Source organism: Fusarium keratoplasticum, chromosome 2, assembly GCF_025433545.1.
Source record: "Fusarium keratoplasticum isolate Fu6.1 chromosome 2, whole genome shotgun sequence".
NCBI lineage: Eukaryota > Fungi > Ascomycota > Sordariomycetes > Hypocreales > Nectriaceae > Fusarium > Fusarium keratoplasticum.
In genome coordinates, this window is record NC_070530.1 from 3,948,340 (window position 1) to 3,964,936 (window position 16,597).

Here is a 16,597-nt window from a genome sequence, read left to right on the forward strand (position 1 = left end):
GACGCGTAGTAATCGTACCCTTGGTGATGGTATGGAGGTATCTCGGCGGGTTCCCCCACGTTGTGGACGCGAGGGCATCGTTCGGAGGGTCCGGAAGAAGGTTTTGCGAGCTAATGGTGACATGCTCTTCGAGTCCTTGATGGTGAGCTGATCACGATCTTGTCCAAGCTGCACGCAATAGAACACTCCATCATTGACAGCCTTTGCCTGAATTCTAGACTCTTGAAAAGGAGAAAATCCGTTGACATTCAGTCTTGATCACGGAAATGCGGCAAGGTTGCGAAAGCTCCGAAGCCCCTCCCGTCCGAGCTCCCAGACCGGTCGATTGGGACGAACTGTTTTCTTGTCCTTGCTGATCATCTGATAAGATCAATCAACCATGCCCGTTTCAGACCAAATTACTCTACATCTCCACTTGGCACCAGACAAGCGATCCACGGATGGTCGTGGGGTGGACCTGGACATGCCGTCTTAACCGCTTGGATGGAGCATCGAGACTCCTTTTTGGGAGAGAAAAAAGTTCTCGCTCGCGGAGATGCCACGCATCGTGCGAACGGTATACCCGGATTAGATGATCGCTTAGTTCTGGACCCAATGGGATGCGTTTATCGTCAAATTAGAGCTTTGTGTTGGGCAGGGGGATGGTGTAGAGTACCCGACAGGGCTGGCAAAGCTTGGCCTGCCCGAGTGGGATGCTGATTGATATATAATGCATACTGTTTGTCTCATCTTATCTGATCGTCCATCATCGTCCTCATCTACTCCGTCAACACAATGAGGTTCAACGTCTTCCGCAACCCCATCAAGGAGGCTCCTGTCGTCGAGGAGCCGGCTCGTGCCAGCAATGATGACGAAGCTGCTGCAAAGGACAAGGAGACGCTTGCTGCGGACTTTGAGCAGGAAAAGTCTGATGGTGAGCTTGATCAGGGTGTCCAGGCTGTTCGGGCCATGACTCAGGTCTGGACGAGGAAGCACTTGATCATCGCCTACCTTCTGTAAGTCTACAACTTGCATTTCATCCATACTGTTGCTAACATGAGCTTTCTAGTATCTGGCTCATCTCTTTCATCCAGGCCTTTTCGTCTGGTATCATCAGCACCCTGACACCATTCGTCACCAGTAGCTTCCAGTCTCACTCCCTCACGGCCACCACGTCCATCGTCTCCAACCTCGTGTCAGGTCTCATCATCCTCCCTTATGCCAAGCTCATGAACCTTTGGGGCCGACCTCAGTCCTTCAGTATCATGATCTTCATCGTCACTATCGGCATCATCATGATGGCAGGCTGCAACAACGTCAGGACCTATGCGGCTGCCCAGGTCTTCTACGGCGTGGGATACACGGGTATCGACTTTACGACGACCATCTTTATCGCCGATACTTCGTCGCTTAAGAGTCGAGCTTTCATGATTGCCTTTGCCTCTTCGCCGTATCTTGCCACTGTATGGGCGTACGGTCCTGCTGCTCAACACGCTTACGAGCACATTGGATTCCGCTGGGGTCTCGGTCTCTGGGCCATCGTCTACCCCGTCGTCACTCTCCCCCTATGCGGTCTCTTCTGGTACTACCAGAGCCAGGCTGTCAAGCAGGGTCTAGTGAAGCGCGAGCCTAGCAATCGTACCTTTTCCCAGTCCGTGGTCTACTACCTCAAGGAATTCGACGTCGTTGGCCTGTTGCTCATCATCACCGGTTTGTCGCTGTTCCTTTTGGCTTTCTCGCTGTACTCTTACCAGTCCAACACTTGGAAGTCTCCCCTGATCATCTGCTTCTTGATCTTTGGTGGACTTTTGGTCATCGCCTTTGCCGCCTGGGAGAGGTTCCTTGCCCCCACCACCTTTATTCCATGGTACCTTATCAACAACAGGACCGTCTTCTTCACCTTTACTATGGTGGCGAGTATCTACTGTGCCTGGTACATCTGGGATAGTTATTTCTACTCATTCCTGATTGTGGTCTTCCGCGAGTCTATCGCCCACGCCAGTTACATCACCAACATCTATACAGTCGGCTCTTGCTTCTGCGCCCTCTGCATGGGAGTCATCATCCGCATCAACGGTCGTCTCAAGTGGCAGGCCCTCTACTTTGGCGTTCCCCTCACTATCCTTGGAGTCGGCCTCATGATTCACTTCCGTCAGCCCGACTCTCACATTGGCTACATCGTCATGTGCCAAATTTTCATCGCCTTTGGTGGTGGTATCCTTGTCATCTGCGAACAAATGACCGTCATGGCTGTCTCTAAACACCAGGATATTCCTGCTATTCTGGCCGTCGAGCGTATGATCTCCTCCGTTGGCGGTGCCATTGGTCTGGCTATCGCTGCTGCTATGTGGACTGGCATCTTCCCTGCCAAGCTCACCAAGTACCTCCCAGCCGATGCCATGGGAGAATTCGCCAACATCTATGGTGATCTCACCGTTCAGTCCTCCTACCCTTGGGGATCGCCTACTCGCGACGCCATCAACAAGGCCTACGGTGATACACAGCGTTTGATGCTGATTGCGGCAACTTGTCTCTACTCTATCACGATATTCTCGGTCATTATGTGGAAGAACATTAACGTGAAGAAGATTGAGCAGGTCAAGGGTCTGGTTTGGTAAGAGGATATGCCGGTGCCAAGCTGAGAAGGGAATTAAATTAAGGAGTGTGGATAAGTTCAGTAATAAAGATACACCAAAACTTCTATGCTATCTATAATGCCATGCGATGTAGTTGACCGATAAGGTACGGCTCGACATTGATGCATCTTACTCCCACCATGCAACGTCCTTCTCCCTCAAAGTGTTCGTCCCACAGTGAACCTCTCCACCTCGAACATGATGAGACATGTAATCATCGATCAGCCAAACCGTCATATTGGCCCTGGCATACACGTCTTTAACAACCTCCTCGAGAATATCCCGGCCGTTAATGACAGGACCCCACGGCTTGGGCGTCAGGTAGTCATGTCCGAGGACCAACCCATTGATAGACTGTGGAAAGAAGGACTTGACCTGGCGTTCTCCCGGAGGAGCCCTGTTGAGACGTAGAGGATGGCCATCTGGGGTGTTGGGCCAGGGATAGGTGACGTCTTTCCAGAGCGTAGGGACGCGGAGGATATCTGACTCGGGCAGGGGAACTTCTACAAGAAGGAGGTCGAGGGTTTCGTTGATGAAGCTCTGTGCGTAGTCGTTAATGGCGATAAAGTCTTTGTCGTTGAGTAAATCTTTGATTGTAAGATTCCGGACCTCTGGATCGATGAAGATGGTTTCGTTGTCGGGTGTCATGTCTCCATTGTAACTGATGACTTTTGCATCACCATGGCCGTCTTTCCAAGCCGTCTCCAAGAGACTGAAAGCTGAAAGTGTATCAACGATAGCAATGGTAAAGCCAAGTTCGTTGTCGTATGGAACGAATTGAACCAGTTCGTCGACATGTCCGACAGCAAGCCACCCAGTCTCGAGGACCAATGGCTTCTGAACACCCTGAGCTTCCAAAAAATTGACCATCGACTCTGCTGGATATTTGTCGAAGTGTTTCCCAGTGATAACTCGTCCGCTCTTGTACTCGACTCCCGTTCTTGAGGTGTATGGTGGGATAGTCTCAAAGTTGCCTCCAGAATTGATCTCCTCGTGGCCAAAGCCTGAACCGAGACCTGGCTGGAAGCCTCCTATGCCAGGACCTCGCAGGCGAGAAAAGACTTGGCGTCCTGCGGCGCGTCCTGACTGAGCAGACCGCAAGAGTACGCGGATGGAGATTGGCTCGCCGGGGCCGGGCATGCTTGCGTATCCAGGTTCGAGAAAGTCTTGGGCCCAGATGTCACCTGTTTCGTTGAACAGTACGAAGGGAAGGCTTTGATCAAGACTGTCGAGGGTGCGTTGGATGGAGTCGATGAAGCTGGTCTGCCAAGTCGAAGAGGTGACGTTTCCATCGGTACTGAGAACCACTTGAGGGGCTTGTAAGTGGTGATGGATCAGCACGGGGGCCTGTTTCATAGCCACAGTGTCGCTTGCGGTTGCGTTCCCGTCAGTTACGCTGAATGTGATGTTTACAAGTCCATCCCAAATCGAAGAGTCAGTCACCAATTCTCGCCCGTCGATGGCCAGGGTGAGGCCTGCTGCAAGACTTGTCGCGTTGAAGGTGATCTGCGGGTCGACCAAGGACCAGTCTGAAGAATCTTGACTCTGCCAGAAAATTCGAACCCGGCCAAGGGCGGACTTGGGAGTAGTGTAGATAGAACCGATAACATTCTGGCTCAAGTTCTTCAGCGGAAGAGTCTTGAGAGGAGCTGCATATTCAGGGGTGAGGAGACGGTCTCCGGATGCGTCGTTGCAGGCGGCCAGCTCAAAGTTACTGAGAGATTGCTTCACAAGGTCAACACCTGGACAGCGATGTTGCTGATCTCCTATGTTGGGGAGGAATATCGCGCCGCGGTTGGAAGTCCAGATGTGCTTGTTTGCAGCATCGAGCCGGTTGATGATGCCGTCACGGTTGGTGTCGGCCAGAATCTGTGGGTTGAAATTTGGCGTGGCCAATACGGCATTGATGCCAAGAAAAAGAGCCAGCAATAAATGCCGAAGGTGAAGATATAAAAACATGGTGTCTTTTGAGATGAGAATCGGTGAGTGAATGGATTGTGTTGAGATGTTTGGTTCAGTTCGTGTCTGTTAACCTACCTTTATATCCTCTCAGAGACAATACTTTCACGATGTGTTCAACAGCGTACTATCTAGACAGCTGCGCAATTGAAATAAAATTACCAATTTAGGCCAAATTGTAGTTTACAAGCTGCTTCATTAGAGTACGTCAACCTGAGAGGCGGTGTTGGGATGGCTGAGTCGATCAGTTGCCCAAAGCGGTAATATGAATGGCCAAGACCTGCTGTGGCTATGGGGATAACGGTATTACGAAGAATACGAGAATCGCACTTTCGGGGTTTTTAGTATTGCTTACTTCAAGTCGGGAGAATAATTGGCTTTGTATTACTTATAACAAGTTTAGAGATTCTTCACCTGTCTGTTCTCATCACGTCCCGGCGGCTGTGGCTGGTGAACACCTATTCTGTCAACTTGACCAAGGATTGCTTCAAGGGAATTGGATCGATGAGCCTGGCTGAAGGAAATAATGTGCGAAAGTCTATGCATTGGAGGAATAGTGCACTGAGAAATCATAAACATCGTAACTCTATCAAGGGTGATGGAGTAGAGGGCCTGATTCTTAACTGGGCGATGTATGAAGTGGAAGCAGAGATTAGACTCAGGTAGCTGTGTTAGCATTGGGATATGATGCTATATGTGTTGATAATGTGCTCTTTGCTATAGTTGAAGCCCAGCCTTTGATGGGATAACTGAGCCAGAAGACCGTAGAATCAGGTAGATTAAGATAAGTTGTGAATAGGTCAATGTGCTTTCATATATCCCTTTGTTTGATGATTTTCCCTTGTGTGTATTTGGGAAAATGTTGTTCTTATTTGTTACTCTCATTGCGATGCATTCTCTAAGATCTCAGACCTGGGTGATGGCTACTAAGTGGGAGCCAATCAGTTCTTCTGTTGGAGGATCCAATTCTATGTCAGTTTTATGTTCCAATCAATTCTCTTGTGCAATGCTAATTTATTCTTCTTGTCACAATGTTCCGGGTGGATGCTAGCGTCATGGTTGGCTACTTCGCATTGACTAGAGGCAGAGTAACCCAGGCAACGTGCAAGTTAACCAACTGGTGGAACATGCTAGTCAAGTCGATCATTTGAAACGACACAAGCCACTCAATCAGGCGATTCAATCTCAAGACCGGATCCGCTTCCTATTTCGGGGCGACTAGCGACCTTCCGTCAAAGCCGCGACTCCCGCGAGTCAGATACCACGTGGAATCTGGCAATGCATTGCTACGGGGCAAAAAACAAGCGGGTTGCAAATTCAGGTCCCCCAACAGACTGTCGCCTCAAATACGTTTCGAGCCGGAGGTCTTAACACATCCGGATAGACGCCGCGTCCGGCTTGTTCGGGGACCCGGCACTAACATGTCAGATGAGGTCCATGCGCTTCATCTCATTGGCCTCTTGACCGGCGCTGAGTTTGTTTCAAGTAGTCAAAAGCCGGACCGAGGCATATGGAGAGCCCCAAGTTTCCACATTTACACCGAAGGGGATCCGCTCAGGGAAGATTCGAAGAGACTTCGAGTGTTCTACATAAATCTGAGATGACAAATTATGCGGTATCCTTGTTGATCGACTGATGGTGGTGCCGGGTTACGTCAGGGAAGATAAGAGTTTTACCCCTTATATAAACTCGTAGCCAGTTTTCAAAGTCTTGGAGAGCAAAACATCCAGTAAATAATATACTACAAACAAAAGCAACAATGGCTCTCAAGTTCAACGTCTTCCGCGGTTCCCCTGAGGGAAAGATCTTTTCCGACAGCGTTGAGCGCGATCTTCAGCCCCACGAGGTCTTTATCGAGACGACGCACTCTGGCGTCTGTGGAACGGATAAGCTCTACCAGCCGAGTGGCATTGCGCTAGGCCACGAGGGAATTGGTGTTGTTCGTGAGGTTGGCTCTGGGGTCAACACTGTCAAGGTTGGCGATAGAGTTGGTTTTGGGTATACGCATGAGATTTGCGGCAGCTGTGATAACTGCTGCAGAGGTAAGGCTCTAACTCAAGATGAAGGATCAACACACTGACATAAGTACAGATCTGGATCAGTACTGCAGAGAGAGAAAGATTTATGGCTTTGCCGATACCGATAATGGATCCTTCAGCTACGGTGCCGTCTGGGACGCCAAGTGCGTTGTTCCCATCCCCGACGGCTACGACTCAGCCGACGCCGCTCCTCTCATGTGCGCCGGCTCAACCGTCTGGACCGTTCTCACCAAGTATGGCGTTCGCTGCGACGACCGCGTGGCCGTGATGGGCATCGGAGGTCTTGGCCACTTGGCCATCAAGATTGCCGCCGCCATGGGATGCCAGGTTGTCGTCCTATCGAGCTCCGAGTCAAAGAGGGAGGAGGCTATGGAGTATGGTGCTGCTGAGTACCATGTTTTCAAGTCTGGAGATGAGGCTCCGGCTGATTTCAAGCCTGTCAAGCACCTGCTTCTGTGCGGCAGCGCAAACGTTGACTACGCCAGGTATGTAAACATTTTTTTCAATCACGAATAACAATCACTAACAACTGCAGCCTGGTTCCTCTTGTGGACACGGATGGCATCATTTACCCCCTCACAGCCAGCCTCGAAGCCACACCAGTCCCCCTGACCCAGTTCTCCCTCAAGGGAATCCGAGTCCAGGGCTCCCTGGTCGGCTCTCGCGACAGCACCCGCAAGCTCCTCGAGTTTGCTGCCCGCAAGAACATTAAGCCTACAATCATGACATATCCTTTGAACGAGGAGGGCATCGAGTCAGCTCTGCATGATCTGAAGGAGGGCAAGGTTAGGTACAGGGCTGTTTTGGTTAAGGAGTAAATGCGATGATGAGGCGTTGGGGTGTGGAATGTTGAGGAAAAGCGATGATAGAATTAGAGATGTCGTTATGCTAATGCAATATTGGGCTTGGAGCCAACACTGTGTTGTACACCTATGTTTCCCCATGAATGTTCATCAGCTCGTGTACGAAACCCTCAATCTGTATTCTCGAGGGCGGCAACGGATGGAAAGCTTGCTAGGCCGTCAAGTTTGGAATCCAGTCAATTCATTAAGATTACATCAACGCATGTTACTCAACTTCCAGTAGCCAATATCCCCTTCCTCAGTAGCATGTCACTCTCCTTTCACTACTTCTTCTGCTTCTTCTTCTTCCTATCCTCCTCCTCCAGCTGTGGCCCGCACGTCGGGCAGTCAGGTCCCTCGACCCAGTCGCAGTTGGAGTACTCGTCACTGAAACATCCCTTGCCCTCTAGGAACTTCTTGCACTTATTCCGATTTGTCTCTGTCTTGTGGAGGGTCTTCATGCACCGTCGGCACACTTGCTCACGCCAGAAGATGACACACATGGTGGCGGTGTGTGGTTTTGAGGATGAGCTTTGTCCAAGTCTGAGGAGCTTTGGTTTTTCTAGGCTGAGATGGTTAGTTGGGATTTTATTGTCGATGGTAAGGTTTCATTTGTTTACGGAGAGAAAGATGGGACCAAGGTTGGGAGAAACTAGATAATTTATACTTGTTTTGATATTGTGATTCAGTCAAGAGTCGAGATGCTGATGATGCGTTCCTCAGTCTTCATCTGACTCACTACTGCTTGTTGTATGTTTAGAGATAAAAGGTTTTCATCAGTGAATCAAAGCTCATGCGTCAGAGAGCAACATCCTCGACATGCCATTGTGTCAAGAACAACTTCAAACCTGACAGTGATTAAAAGGGACGAATACAGATATAAAAACAAGAGCCGAGTCTGTGAAACCGCCATTCAGCACGTTTGGTGTGACTCGGTGCTCTGGGGTACAGGTTGGCCCCGTGATATCTTGTGTCCCTTTTCTACAGCAGGTCTGACCTTGAATAGCAATTGTTTGTTCACTGACACGTTGTTTATGCCCAAGTTTGCATCTACACAGACTGCAACCTTCGTACAAATACAACCAATAATCAACATCCATCCAGATTGTTCTCACATGATCTCGAGTTCGGGGAGCACATCCGAAAGGCTAGAACGGACCGACCGGAGAACCCCCGTAATCCTGAAAGTCCATGGCGATATATGCAATGATTAGACAAATGTCGCCGACTGTCTTCGGTGCATCACGTCACATTTCCGCGCAATTAACAACTCGCCGACATTTATAAGCAGATGACGTCAGGTTGATAAGTATTAGACCATCTTGACAAAGAACAGCCCTATAGCTATAAGACGATTGTTTCCCCCGCAAAGCGCGTTGATACTCAGTTGACAACTTCATCTACTCTCAGATCTGATATTGAAACAGTCACTATGGCCTCCAAGTCTTTCTACGCCCTTGTCGCCGGAGTCGGCCCTGGAACCGGTAAGCTGATCATCCCCACTCCGCCCGAACATCCCCGCTTATCGCTCCATGAGGTCGCGCTACGGCGTTGAGATTCGCTCAAAAGTACCCCGTCGTGCTTCTCGCCCGTCGACCCGAGAGCTACGAAGAAGCTGTTGCAGATATCAAGAAGGCGGGTGGTCAGGCGATTGGTATCACGGCCGACGTTTCCGATCCCACGAACCTCAAGAATGCCCTTGCGTCGATTGACAAGGAGCTTCCTGGTAGTCGACTGGCTGCCGCTGTTTACAATGTCAACAGCGGTTTCGCCAAGAAGCCTTTTTTGGAGTTGAAGGTTGAGGATATTGATGCTAGTCTCAATGGGAGCGTGTATGTGACTCTCGACAAGTTGGTGGTACTGAGCTGACACTTGAAAGGCGGGCATTCTTCCACTTTGCCCAAGCTACACTACCTCTTCTCCAAAAGTCTGTTCCTGACTCTGAGTATCCTCCAACCCTGATCATCACGGGAGCGACAGCCTCGATCAAGGGCTCAGCTCAGTTCGGTTCCTTTGCCGCTGGAAAGTGGGCGCTGCGAGCTCTAGGCCAGTCTCTCGCCCGGGAGTTCCATCCTCAAGGAATCCATGTGGCGCATGCGATTATCGACGGTGTTATTGATATTCCTCGCACAAAGGATTGGCAAGTTAATGATGGTGCCGAGGATGGCAAGATTAAGCCAGAGGCGGTATGTATTTCCTGATCTGTGACAGGCTGAGACTGACTGTGATTAGATTGCTGAGACGTATTGGTATCTTCATACCCAGCATCGATCTGCCTTTACGCAGGAGGTTGATATTCGGCCATATGTTGAGAAGTTCTAAGATGAAGACGTCACCAAGATCAACAATGTTTACGGTGTAATATGACTATTATGACCTTGCTCGCTCCTTGAGCGCTTGTGTAGATGCTTGAACCTTGGCAGCTGAAACCTTGTCTCGTGACTCCATCAAGGCTGGATTTCTCTGGGTGTTATTGTGGCCGCGTAAACGACCGAGTCCTTTGGACATCAAGTGAATGATGCGGACTTCTTCCCCGCTTCGCAAGCCAAGCTTGAGTTGATTACTATTCACGGCATTCAAACCCCGCCTCGCCTTGTGACCTCGGTTGTCAACAACGCCCTAATGATCGGGTGTCACGACTCCAATCTGAACTACAAAGCCTGCAAACTGCACTTTGCCCAGTTGTTTGATCATTTCAATCACCCAACAAAGAAAGAACCTTGACTGTCTGACAAGATGCCCTATTACCAAATCTATCACTCATCTCCCCTCAACCAGGAGCAGCGACAGTCAATCGCTGCCTCCATCACCGACCTGCACTGCAAGGCCTTCACTACACCCTCGTTCTTTGTCCACGTGCACTTTATCCAAGAAGACTCCAGTGCCGGTAGTTACTTCTTAGCCGGCAAACCTCACACAAATACATCCAACCGCATCATCGGCATCGTGCGAACGTCTGCTACCCGACCAAAGTCCGCTTTTGATGAACTAGGAGCTCAGATCGAAGGCGCATGGTATGAGGCGTTGAAGATAGCTGCACCTGTTGACAAGAAGGAGTGGAGTCAAGAGGACGAAAACAAGCGGTTGATGATGGTGACGTTTGTGCCCATGATTACGATTCGGGAGGGAGGCATGGCTATTCCCGAGGCAGGACAAGAGGGAGGCTGGTTGAAGGGACAGGTACCCTTTTTCGAGGAGATGAGCGGCAAGGGTATCACTGATTTTACGGATTTGATAGAGGAGCTGAAGGAAAGGGATGACTTGAAGAAGCTACTACAGTAGTTGAACGAGGAGAGGGATAATAAAAGAGACTACCGTGATCAAGAATAAGCAAATGGAATGTTTAGAAAGATGTTGGTAAATATGTTCTTGTGGACTTGGAATCTTTACATAACACCTGGTGCAAGCCTTCAGAGCCAGTTCGGTGCTCGCTGCTCAACGCTGCCAGCATCATTGACCAATACACAAGCTCCCGTGCTCCGAATTCAAGAGAGTGAATTTTCGCAAAGGCATGCGAGATGCATGCCGATTGAGCCGCTTACCATCATTACCCTGCCGTGATGCCGCAAAACTGGCATCGGGATAAGCACGAACCTTGGCTATCTCCGCAGGCTTCGCCACTATGTCCGGAAACACCGGCCTTTTCACCAGTTGGCTAACGCGACCTCGTATTCTCGAGATTCTGATTGGAGCTTTTCAGTCCATCGCCTGTTTTGACTTCCGCAAAGCAGTCAAGATGTTTGTAGAACACAAGACTTCGTAGGTAGAGAATCGGATCAAGATTTGGATACCGGAGTTATTCGATCTTGTCAAGGACATTATAGATATTCCCGACTTGGTACATGGATCGCATCGTCTTTGAATCAATTATAAGTAACACACCCCGAACGTGTCAATTCACCATCATCATTGACGCTTAGACTTCCCAATCTCTTACCACCTGCACTAAGCTCTATAAACTTCACAAGCTCACTCCAACTCCTCAGCTTCTTGGCATCAAAACCCTCACTTTCAAAATGCCCAAGGTCCTCATCCTCGGTGCCACAGGCTATCTTGGCAAGAGACTCGCCGACGTGCTTGTCCGCAGCGGCCAACACAGAGTCTACGGTGTAGCTCGCAACGAAGCCAAAGCTCAATCTCTCGCCGCAGCGGAAGTCATTCCCGTTATTTGCCCCAACCCGGTTGAGGAGCCAGAGCCTTATCTCAACGCCATCCGAGAGTATCACATCGATGTTGTCGTTGATGTCGCTGGGGCCAACCAGGACTCGGCAAAGTTTCTCAACGACGTTCGGCAGGTCGGTCAAGAACGCTTGAGCAAGTACAAAGCTTCTGGACTACACACTGGCCCCAAACTTGGATTTATCTATTGCTCAGGAACATGGGTTCATGGCTCCAGCGAGGAACCAGTCAATGATCTCGATGTTGCTGGACAGACGGCAATCAACCAACCACCAGCTCTGGTTGCTTGGCGTACGGACTTGGAAAACTCCATCTTGGCTTCTTCAGACATTCTCGACGTCGCCATTGTCCGTCCAGCTTTGATCTACGGTCGCGAGAGCACCATCTGGACACCTTTCGTACTCCCACTGCTACAGGCCGCCCGGAGCGGGAATTCGAATACTGTCCAGATTCCTCTGCGAGCCGAGTCCAAGCCTGGACTGGTTCATGTCGACGATGTTGCGACGGGATTCAAATGTGCAATTGAAAAGTTGTCTCTCATCAATGGCGGGTCTACGTACCCAGTCTTTGACCTTGTCACAAGCCAAGAGAGCATGCAAGGTATCTTTGACGCTCTGGCTGGAGTTTGGAAGTTCAATGGGAAGTATGAGCTGGTCGGCTCAGGGGATAGTCCGTTTGCAGAGGCTATGAGCACGACTTTGAGAGGATCATCTGATCGGGCAAAGCAGCTTCTTGGTTGGGAACCTACGCGGACGAATGGATTCATCGCGGATATGGATGTGTATGCTGCGGCCTTTGCTTCTCAGCATTAGAGGCATCTGATATTGAGGGAAAGATGGTAGATGTAACAAACCAATTGTATGCTCATGTTCCTGAACTCCCTGCTCATTTATGTTTGCCTGTTTTGAATCGCCATCCATCGCGGTCATCTACCCATCGCCATTTTAACCATCTTGCCTAGACTTCTACGTGCATGTCTATAATATCTCCGCCCCTAACTTCTCAAGGCCTCCCCTCATGTGCCTAAACCTCACCCGCAATCGCATACTTTAAGATCAAGCCGCTCACACCCAGCAATGCCCCTGCTGCTGGAAGTCCAATCTGACTCACCAAGCTAAACGGAACAAGCCACTTTGTCTCTGCTGGTAGCTGAGCGGCATGAGCCAAATACCAAGGAGCTGTCAGAGTCATCCAGGTCGTAACCCAAACGTAGCCCACGAGTCTATGCCACAGGGGGACCTGCACGTCTTTCTTCCTTGTATCAACACCAGTGATGCGGCGGCATAGATCTTGAACTGCGTCCTCCAACATGATGGCTATGGCCATGGAGCCGAAAAAGGCAAGCGTAGGTGCCTTGGATGGGGGCTTGTAGGAAAACAAGTCGATGGTGAGATGCATCGCGCCAGAAGCCAAGAACACGATGAGAATATTCAGGTAGCGCTCTATGAATGAAGGCCGTGGAAGACCTAGTAGGTCTCGGCATATATAGTTGCTGAGTGATTTCATAGGCCATAGGCAGTCCTGATGCCAAAAGGTGCTGCCATCTTGTAAGTCGGTGCATGTCACAGCAGTGGGGAGTCTTACTTCCAGAAGCCGCGGATGGTGTATGCATCCCACATGCTTCCAAACAGAGGCGGCCATTGATCAGTAGAGGTAATTCCGAGGAGGACGGAGAGAATAGAGAAGCCTCGGTAGGGAATGTCGATGGACACTCGAGCCGGTGCAAGTCCCGCCACAGGACCGACAGCGACACGTCCTCCCCATTGCTCAGCAGTGGCATTGAGGTAGTTGAACTCTGTACCGGGACCAAAGAGTCTCTGAGCATCTTCTGGCGGTGTCTCCAAGGAGGACATGTAGATGATGTCGAGGAGGAGGTATTGCCATGCCATGATGAGGACCTGTCGTGTGATGTACGCGCTGCGACTCGGCTTTGGCCCTTTGTAGTAGCGCGGAAACTTGTTGAGGCGTTTGACCTCCCACGGATTCCCAACGTTTCGCAGATTGAACAAGAGACGCATGGTGAAATAAAACTTGTCGATAAACCCATCAGAAAGTCGAAAAATGCTGCCCTTCACCAACTCATCAGAGTCAAGCTTCCTAATGATCAAAACATTGCAGCACTGGATCAACACGAGAACAACCCAGCCCATGATGACGCCGTTGATGACAAAGCTCGTGCCCGTGTCTGCTATCATTTGAAAGAGTCGCTTGCCGATCGCGACTACGACGATGGGCCAGACGTAGCGCGGTGTAGAGTTGATGCCTGACTTTGGAGTCGCGAGGATGATGGACGCGGTAGGGATACATGCGCCGAGCAGTAAAAACGCGCCATTGATGAGGTTGATGGGCGCTGAGCCCTGTTTGACCGACTCCATGATATCGAGGTGGTGATGTTGAGTTGGGCAAGAACGGTGAGATGAGCATTTTAATCAAATTTTCGGACAAGGCATGTCGCACAGCTGCGGGTCTGCAATATGCCAGAGAGCTAATTAGAGGCCTCTAGCAGTAGTACGACCGCTAGATGGCTGATTATTTCGTGTCTCATTCGCGTTCGATAGCGAAGTGGCTTAGTGCTCACTAGGTGCGCGCGCCCAGCCTCGTCTTACATGCGGCGAGATTTGCTTCTTTTTCGTGCGGGAGGTGATTGGTCTGAAGTCCGAAAGGTCATAATTCGAATACGATGTACAGTATATAGGTATGCAGATACATGGAGGTATACCAAGGATTGTTACAATAGACATCTCAACTACAGCTTCGACTTTTCAGCCTTGACCTCCTGGTTAAGAGCCAAATCAGTCAAAATCTCTTCACTGCCACCCCCAACAACCATGACCCTAACATCCCGACTAATCTGCTCAATCCTGGCCCCCCTACCATTCTTCGAATACCCAAGTCCACCCATGACCTGCTGACTCTCCCTATTCACCTTTTCCAAGGTCTGTCCCGCCAGCACCTTGAGATTCGCAAATTGACCGCCCAGCTTTGCATGGGGGTTGGTCTTGGAGATGTAGACGAGCTGCTCCATCCAGGAGTGCGTGGATTCAATGTGACGCGCCATGGTGCTGAATTTGGCGCGGATGACTTGGTTTTGGATTAGGGGTTTTCCAAAGGTTTCGCGGTTTAGGGCGTGTTTGTAGGCGTCGTGAAGACAGGCGCGGGCCATGCGGAGGGCGGTGCAGGCGAGCCAGAGGCGTTCGTGGTTGAAGTCTGCATGGTCAGAATATGAGAGTAGAATTCGAAAGAGGTACTCACTGTTCATGATGATAGGGAAGCCCTTATTCTCCTCGCCTAGAAGGTTGGACACGGGGACCTCTACGTTGTCAAACTCGATGTAGGTAGATCCTATTCACCGTTAGAGATGCTTTACAAGGAGATGCGTAGTACACTCACCACTGGCTTCGACACCAGAATTCTCAATTTTCTTGCAGGTAACGCCAGAAGCCTTGAGAGGAACAATCAACGCCGAGATGCCAAATGTCCCGTCTCCTCCAGTCCTGACAGCTGCAGTACAGTAATCCGCAACGATTCCGTTGGTAATCCACTTCTTTGCGCCGTTGACAATGTACTTGTCTCCTCTCCGTTCAGCCGTAGTTGTAATTCCAGCGACATCAGAACCAGCTATTGAGTATCAGCCACTGCCGTATACCAGATCTCAGGGTCTTACCATCTGGTTCTGTGACGGCTAGACAGAATCTCGTCTTTCCAGAGAGGACATCAGGAAGGAATCGTCGCTTTTGCTCTGGATTGCCGAATTGGATGACGGGTGGAAGACCGATCGAGTTGCCACATCCAAGAGCCCAGACAATTCCGAGGTATCCGCACCTTGCCAGTTCATCAATCACGACGAGGTCGTGGAACGCGTCCCATTCGTGAGGGGGAATGTCACCGGGGAGTCTCTGGCCTTGCAACTGATCGAATGCTACTGGGTAGGCAGCTACGGCGGTGTATCCAAGCTTTGCGTGCCGTTGTTGGACCTGAAAGGAATGATTAAGTTGAGTTCGATATGCAAAAGGCGGTTGATTGATTACCTCTTGCGGTACGGCGCCTTTTCTCTCCCATTCATCACAGAAGGGCGCGATATGCTCGTCGACGTACGCCCGCACCTCCTTCTGCAAGCGCCTATGAGATTCGCCGTAGTAAGGGCTTTCACCTCTCGTCAGCCAGAGAGGGTCTGCAAAGGGAATGCCAGTCATTTTTGTGGTTGAAGCAGCCAGTGAGAAGCGTTAGGGTGTTTTGAGAGTGTGTAGCCAAGTAAAATGCTGCCTCATGAGTATATATACAATATTAATCCAAGACTCTCATGATGTTAACCTCGGGAACTGTAAGATTGTCCACATCATAAGACTCTCGGGAAGTGTGCGGTCCGTAGATGCGGTCCGTAAATGGTCTCCCGAGGTATGTAAATAGAGTCAACTGGCCACAGGTTCAAGAACCACGTTTAAACTTATGAAGCTATCAACAGTGTTAAATTACCTCTATTCCAATCCAAATCTCTACGATTTCTTAATCCTGAATTCAATGAGCGTTATCTTGTCACATCCGTCCGTGATGCTTCATTGGTCCGAAACTGTCGGTCCGGCTCGATCAAAGGGCCCGCTTCTCGGTCCGAGGCCGGGGAGCAACAACTGGGATTACAATGCAATGACGTCGGAGTTTACCTCCAGAAAATGAATAAATGACAAGTGCTAAGCTAGATTAGGTATCTGATCTTGGTCAAAGGGCTCCGAGCAACCCAACGGAAATAGCACAGCCGTAACATAGCCAAAGCTTATACCCAAGCTTCGATAACATAATAACTACCCAGCAAGGTTTATAACCGTGAGGAGATGACGCCGTGATAGTCTTAACAAAGCTTCTTCTTCGATGGATAAAAGGCACCATCTCTACCCCCGTACTAGGTCAAATGCCAAGAACAAGAGGCGGCCAACATTTGAGTGACGGTTGCAATAACACAAGATAACAA

The 16,597-nt window shown here is 50.1% G+C and overlaps 8 protein-coding genes across 8 annotated transcripts; 5 read left to right on the forward strand and 3 right to left on the reverse strand.

Annotated features, from left to right (window-relative positions):
- Window positions 1-774: 774 nt before the first annotated feature.
- Window positions 775-2,597, forward strand: NCS57_00311700 (uncharacterized protein; the record flags this gene model as incomplete). Its single annotated transcript, XM_053053129.1, has 2 exons — window positions 775-995; window positions 1,049-2,597. The coding sequence occupies 2 exons, from the start codon at window positions 775-777 to the stop codon at window positions 2,595-2,597; spliced, it is 1,770 nt and encodes a 589-aa protein (XP_052918375.1).
- Window positions 2,598-2,744: 147 nt separating this feature from the next.
- NCS57_00311800 (PAD domain-containing protein) lies at window positions 2,745-4,574 on the reverse strand (the record flags this gene model as incomplete). The annotated part of the gene is made up of 1 exon (XM_053053130.1): window positions 2,745-4,574. The coding sequence occupies one exon, from the start codon at window positions 4,572-4,574 to the stop codon at window positions 2,745-2,747; it is 1,830 nt and encodes a 609-aa protein (XP_052918376.1).
- A 1,759-nt stretch (window positions 4,575-6,333) lies between these two features.
- NCS57_00311900 (PKS-ER domain-containing protein) lies at window positions 6,334-7,431 on the forward strand (the record flags this gene model as incomplete). Its single annotated transcript, XM_053053131.1, has 3 exons — window positions 6,334-6,616; window positions 6,666-7,098; window positions 7,149-7,431. 3 exons carry the CDS (start codon window positions 6,334-6,336, stop codon window positions 7,429-7,431), a joined length of 999 nt encoding a protein of 332 aa, XP_052918377.1.
- A 1,456-nt stretch (window positions 7,432-8,887) lies between these two features.
- NCS57_00312000 (uncharacterized protein) lies at window positions 8,888-9,777 on the forward strand (the record flags this gene model as incomplete). Its single annotated transcript, XM_053053132.1, has 4 exons — window positions 8,888-8,939; window positions 8,993-9,287; window positions 9,335-9,641; window positions 9,688-9,777. The coding sequence occupies 4 exons, from the start codon at window positions 8,888-8,890 to the stop codon at window positions 9,775-9,777; spliced, it is 744 nt and encodes a 247-aa protein (XP_052918378.1).
- Window positions 9,778-10,191: 414 nt separating this feature from the next.
- Window positions 10,192-10,737, forward strand: NCS57_00312100 (Tautomerase-3 domain-containing protein; the record flags this gene model as incomplete). Its single annotated transcript, XM_053053133.1, has 1 exon — window positions 10,192-10,737. One exon carries the CDS (start codon window positions 10,192-10,194, stop codon window positions 10,735-10,737), a length of 546 nt encoding a protein of 181 aa, XP_052918379.1.
- A 728-nt stretch (window positions 10,738-11,465) lies between these two features.
- On the forward strand, window positions 11,466-12,446 carry NCS57_00312200 (Epimerase domain-containing protein; the record flags this gene model as incomplete). The annotated part of the gene is made up of 1 exon (XM_053053134.1): window positions 11,466-12,446. The coding sequence occupies exon 1, from the start codon at window positions 11,472-11,474 to the stop codon at window positions 12,444-12,446; it is 975 nt and encodes a 324-aa protein (XP_052918380.1). The 5' UTR covers window positions 11,466-11,471.
- Window positions 12,447-12,657: 211 nt separating this feature from the next.
- Window positions 12,658-14,024, reverse strand: NCS57_00312300 (MBOAT-2 domain-containing protein; the record flags this gene model as incomplete). The annotated part of the gene is made up of 2 exons (XM_053053135.1): window positions 13,219-14,024; window positions 12,658-13,171 (listed from the first exon to the last, which is right to left on the reverse strand). The coding sequence occupies exons 1-2, from the start codon at window positions 14,007-14,009 to the stop codon at window positions 12,658-12,660; spliced, it is 1,305 nt and encodes a 434-aa protein (XP_052918381.1). The 5' UTR covers window positions 14,010-14,024.
- A 356-nt stretch (window positions 14,025-14,380) lies between these two features.
- Window positions 14,381-15,827, reverse strand: NCS57_00312400 (uncharacterized protein; the record flags this gene model as incomplete). The annotated part of the gene is made up of 5 exons (XM_053053136.1): window positions 14,381-14,841; window positions 14,887-14,976; window positions 15,025-15,252; window positions 15,299-15,608; window positions 15,663-15,827. 5 exons carry the CDS (start codon window positions 15,825-15,827, stop codon window positions 14,381-14,383), a joined length of 1,254 nt encoding a protein of 417 aa, XP_052918382.1.
- Window positions 15,828-16,597: the final 770 nt, after the last annotated feature.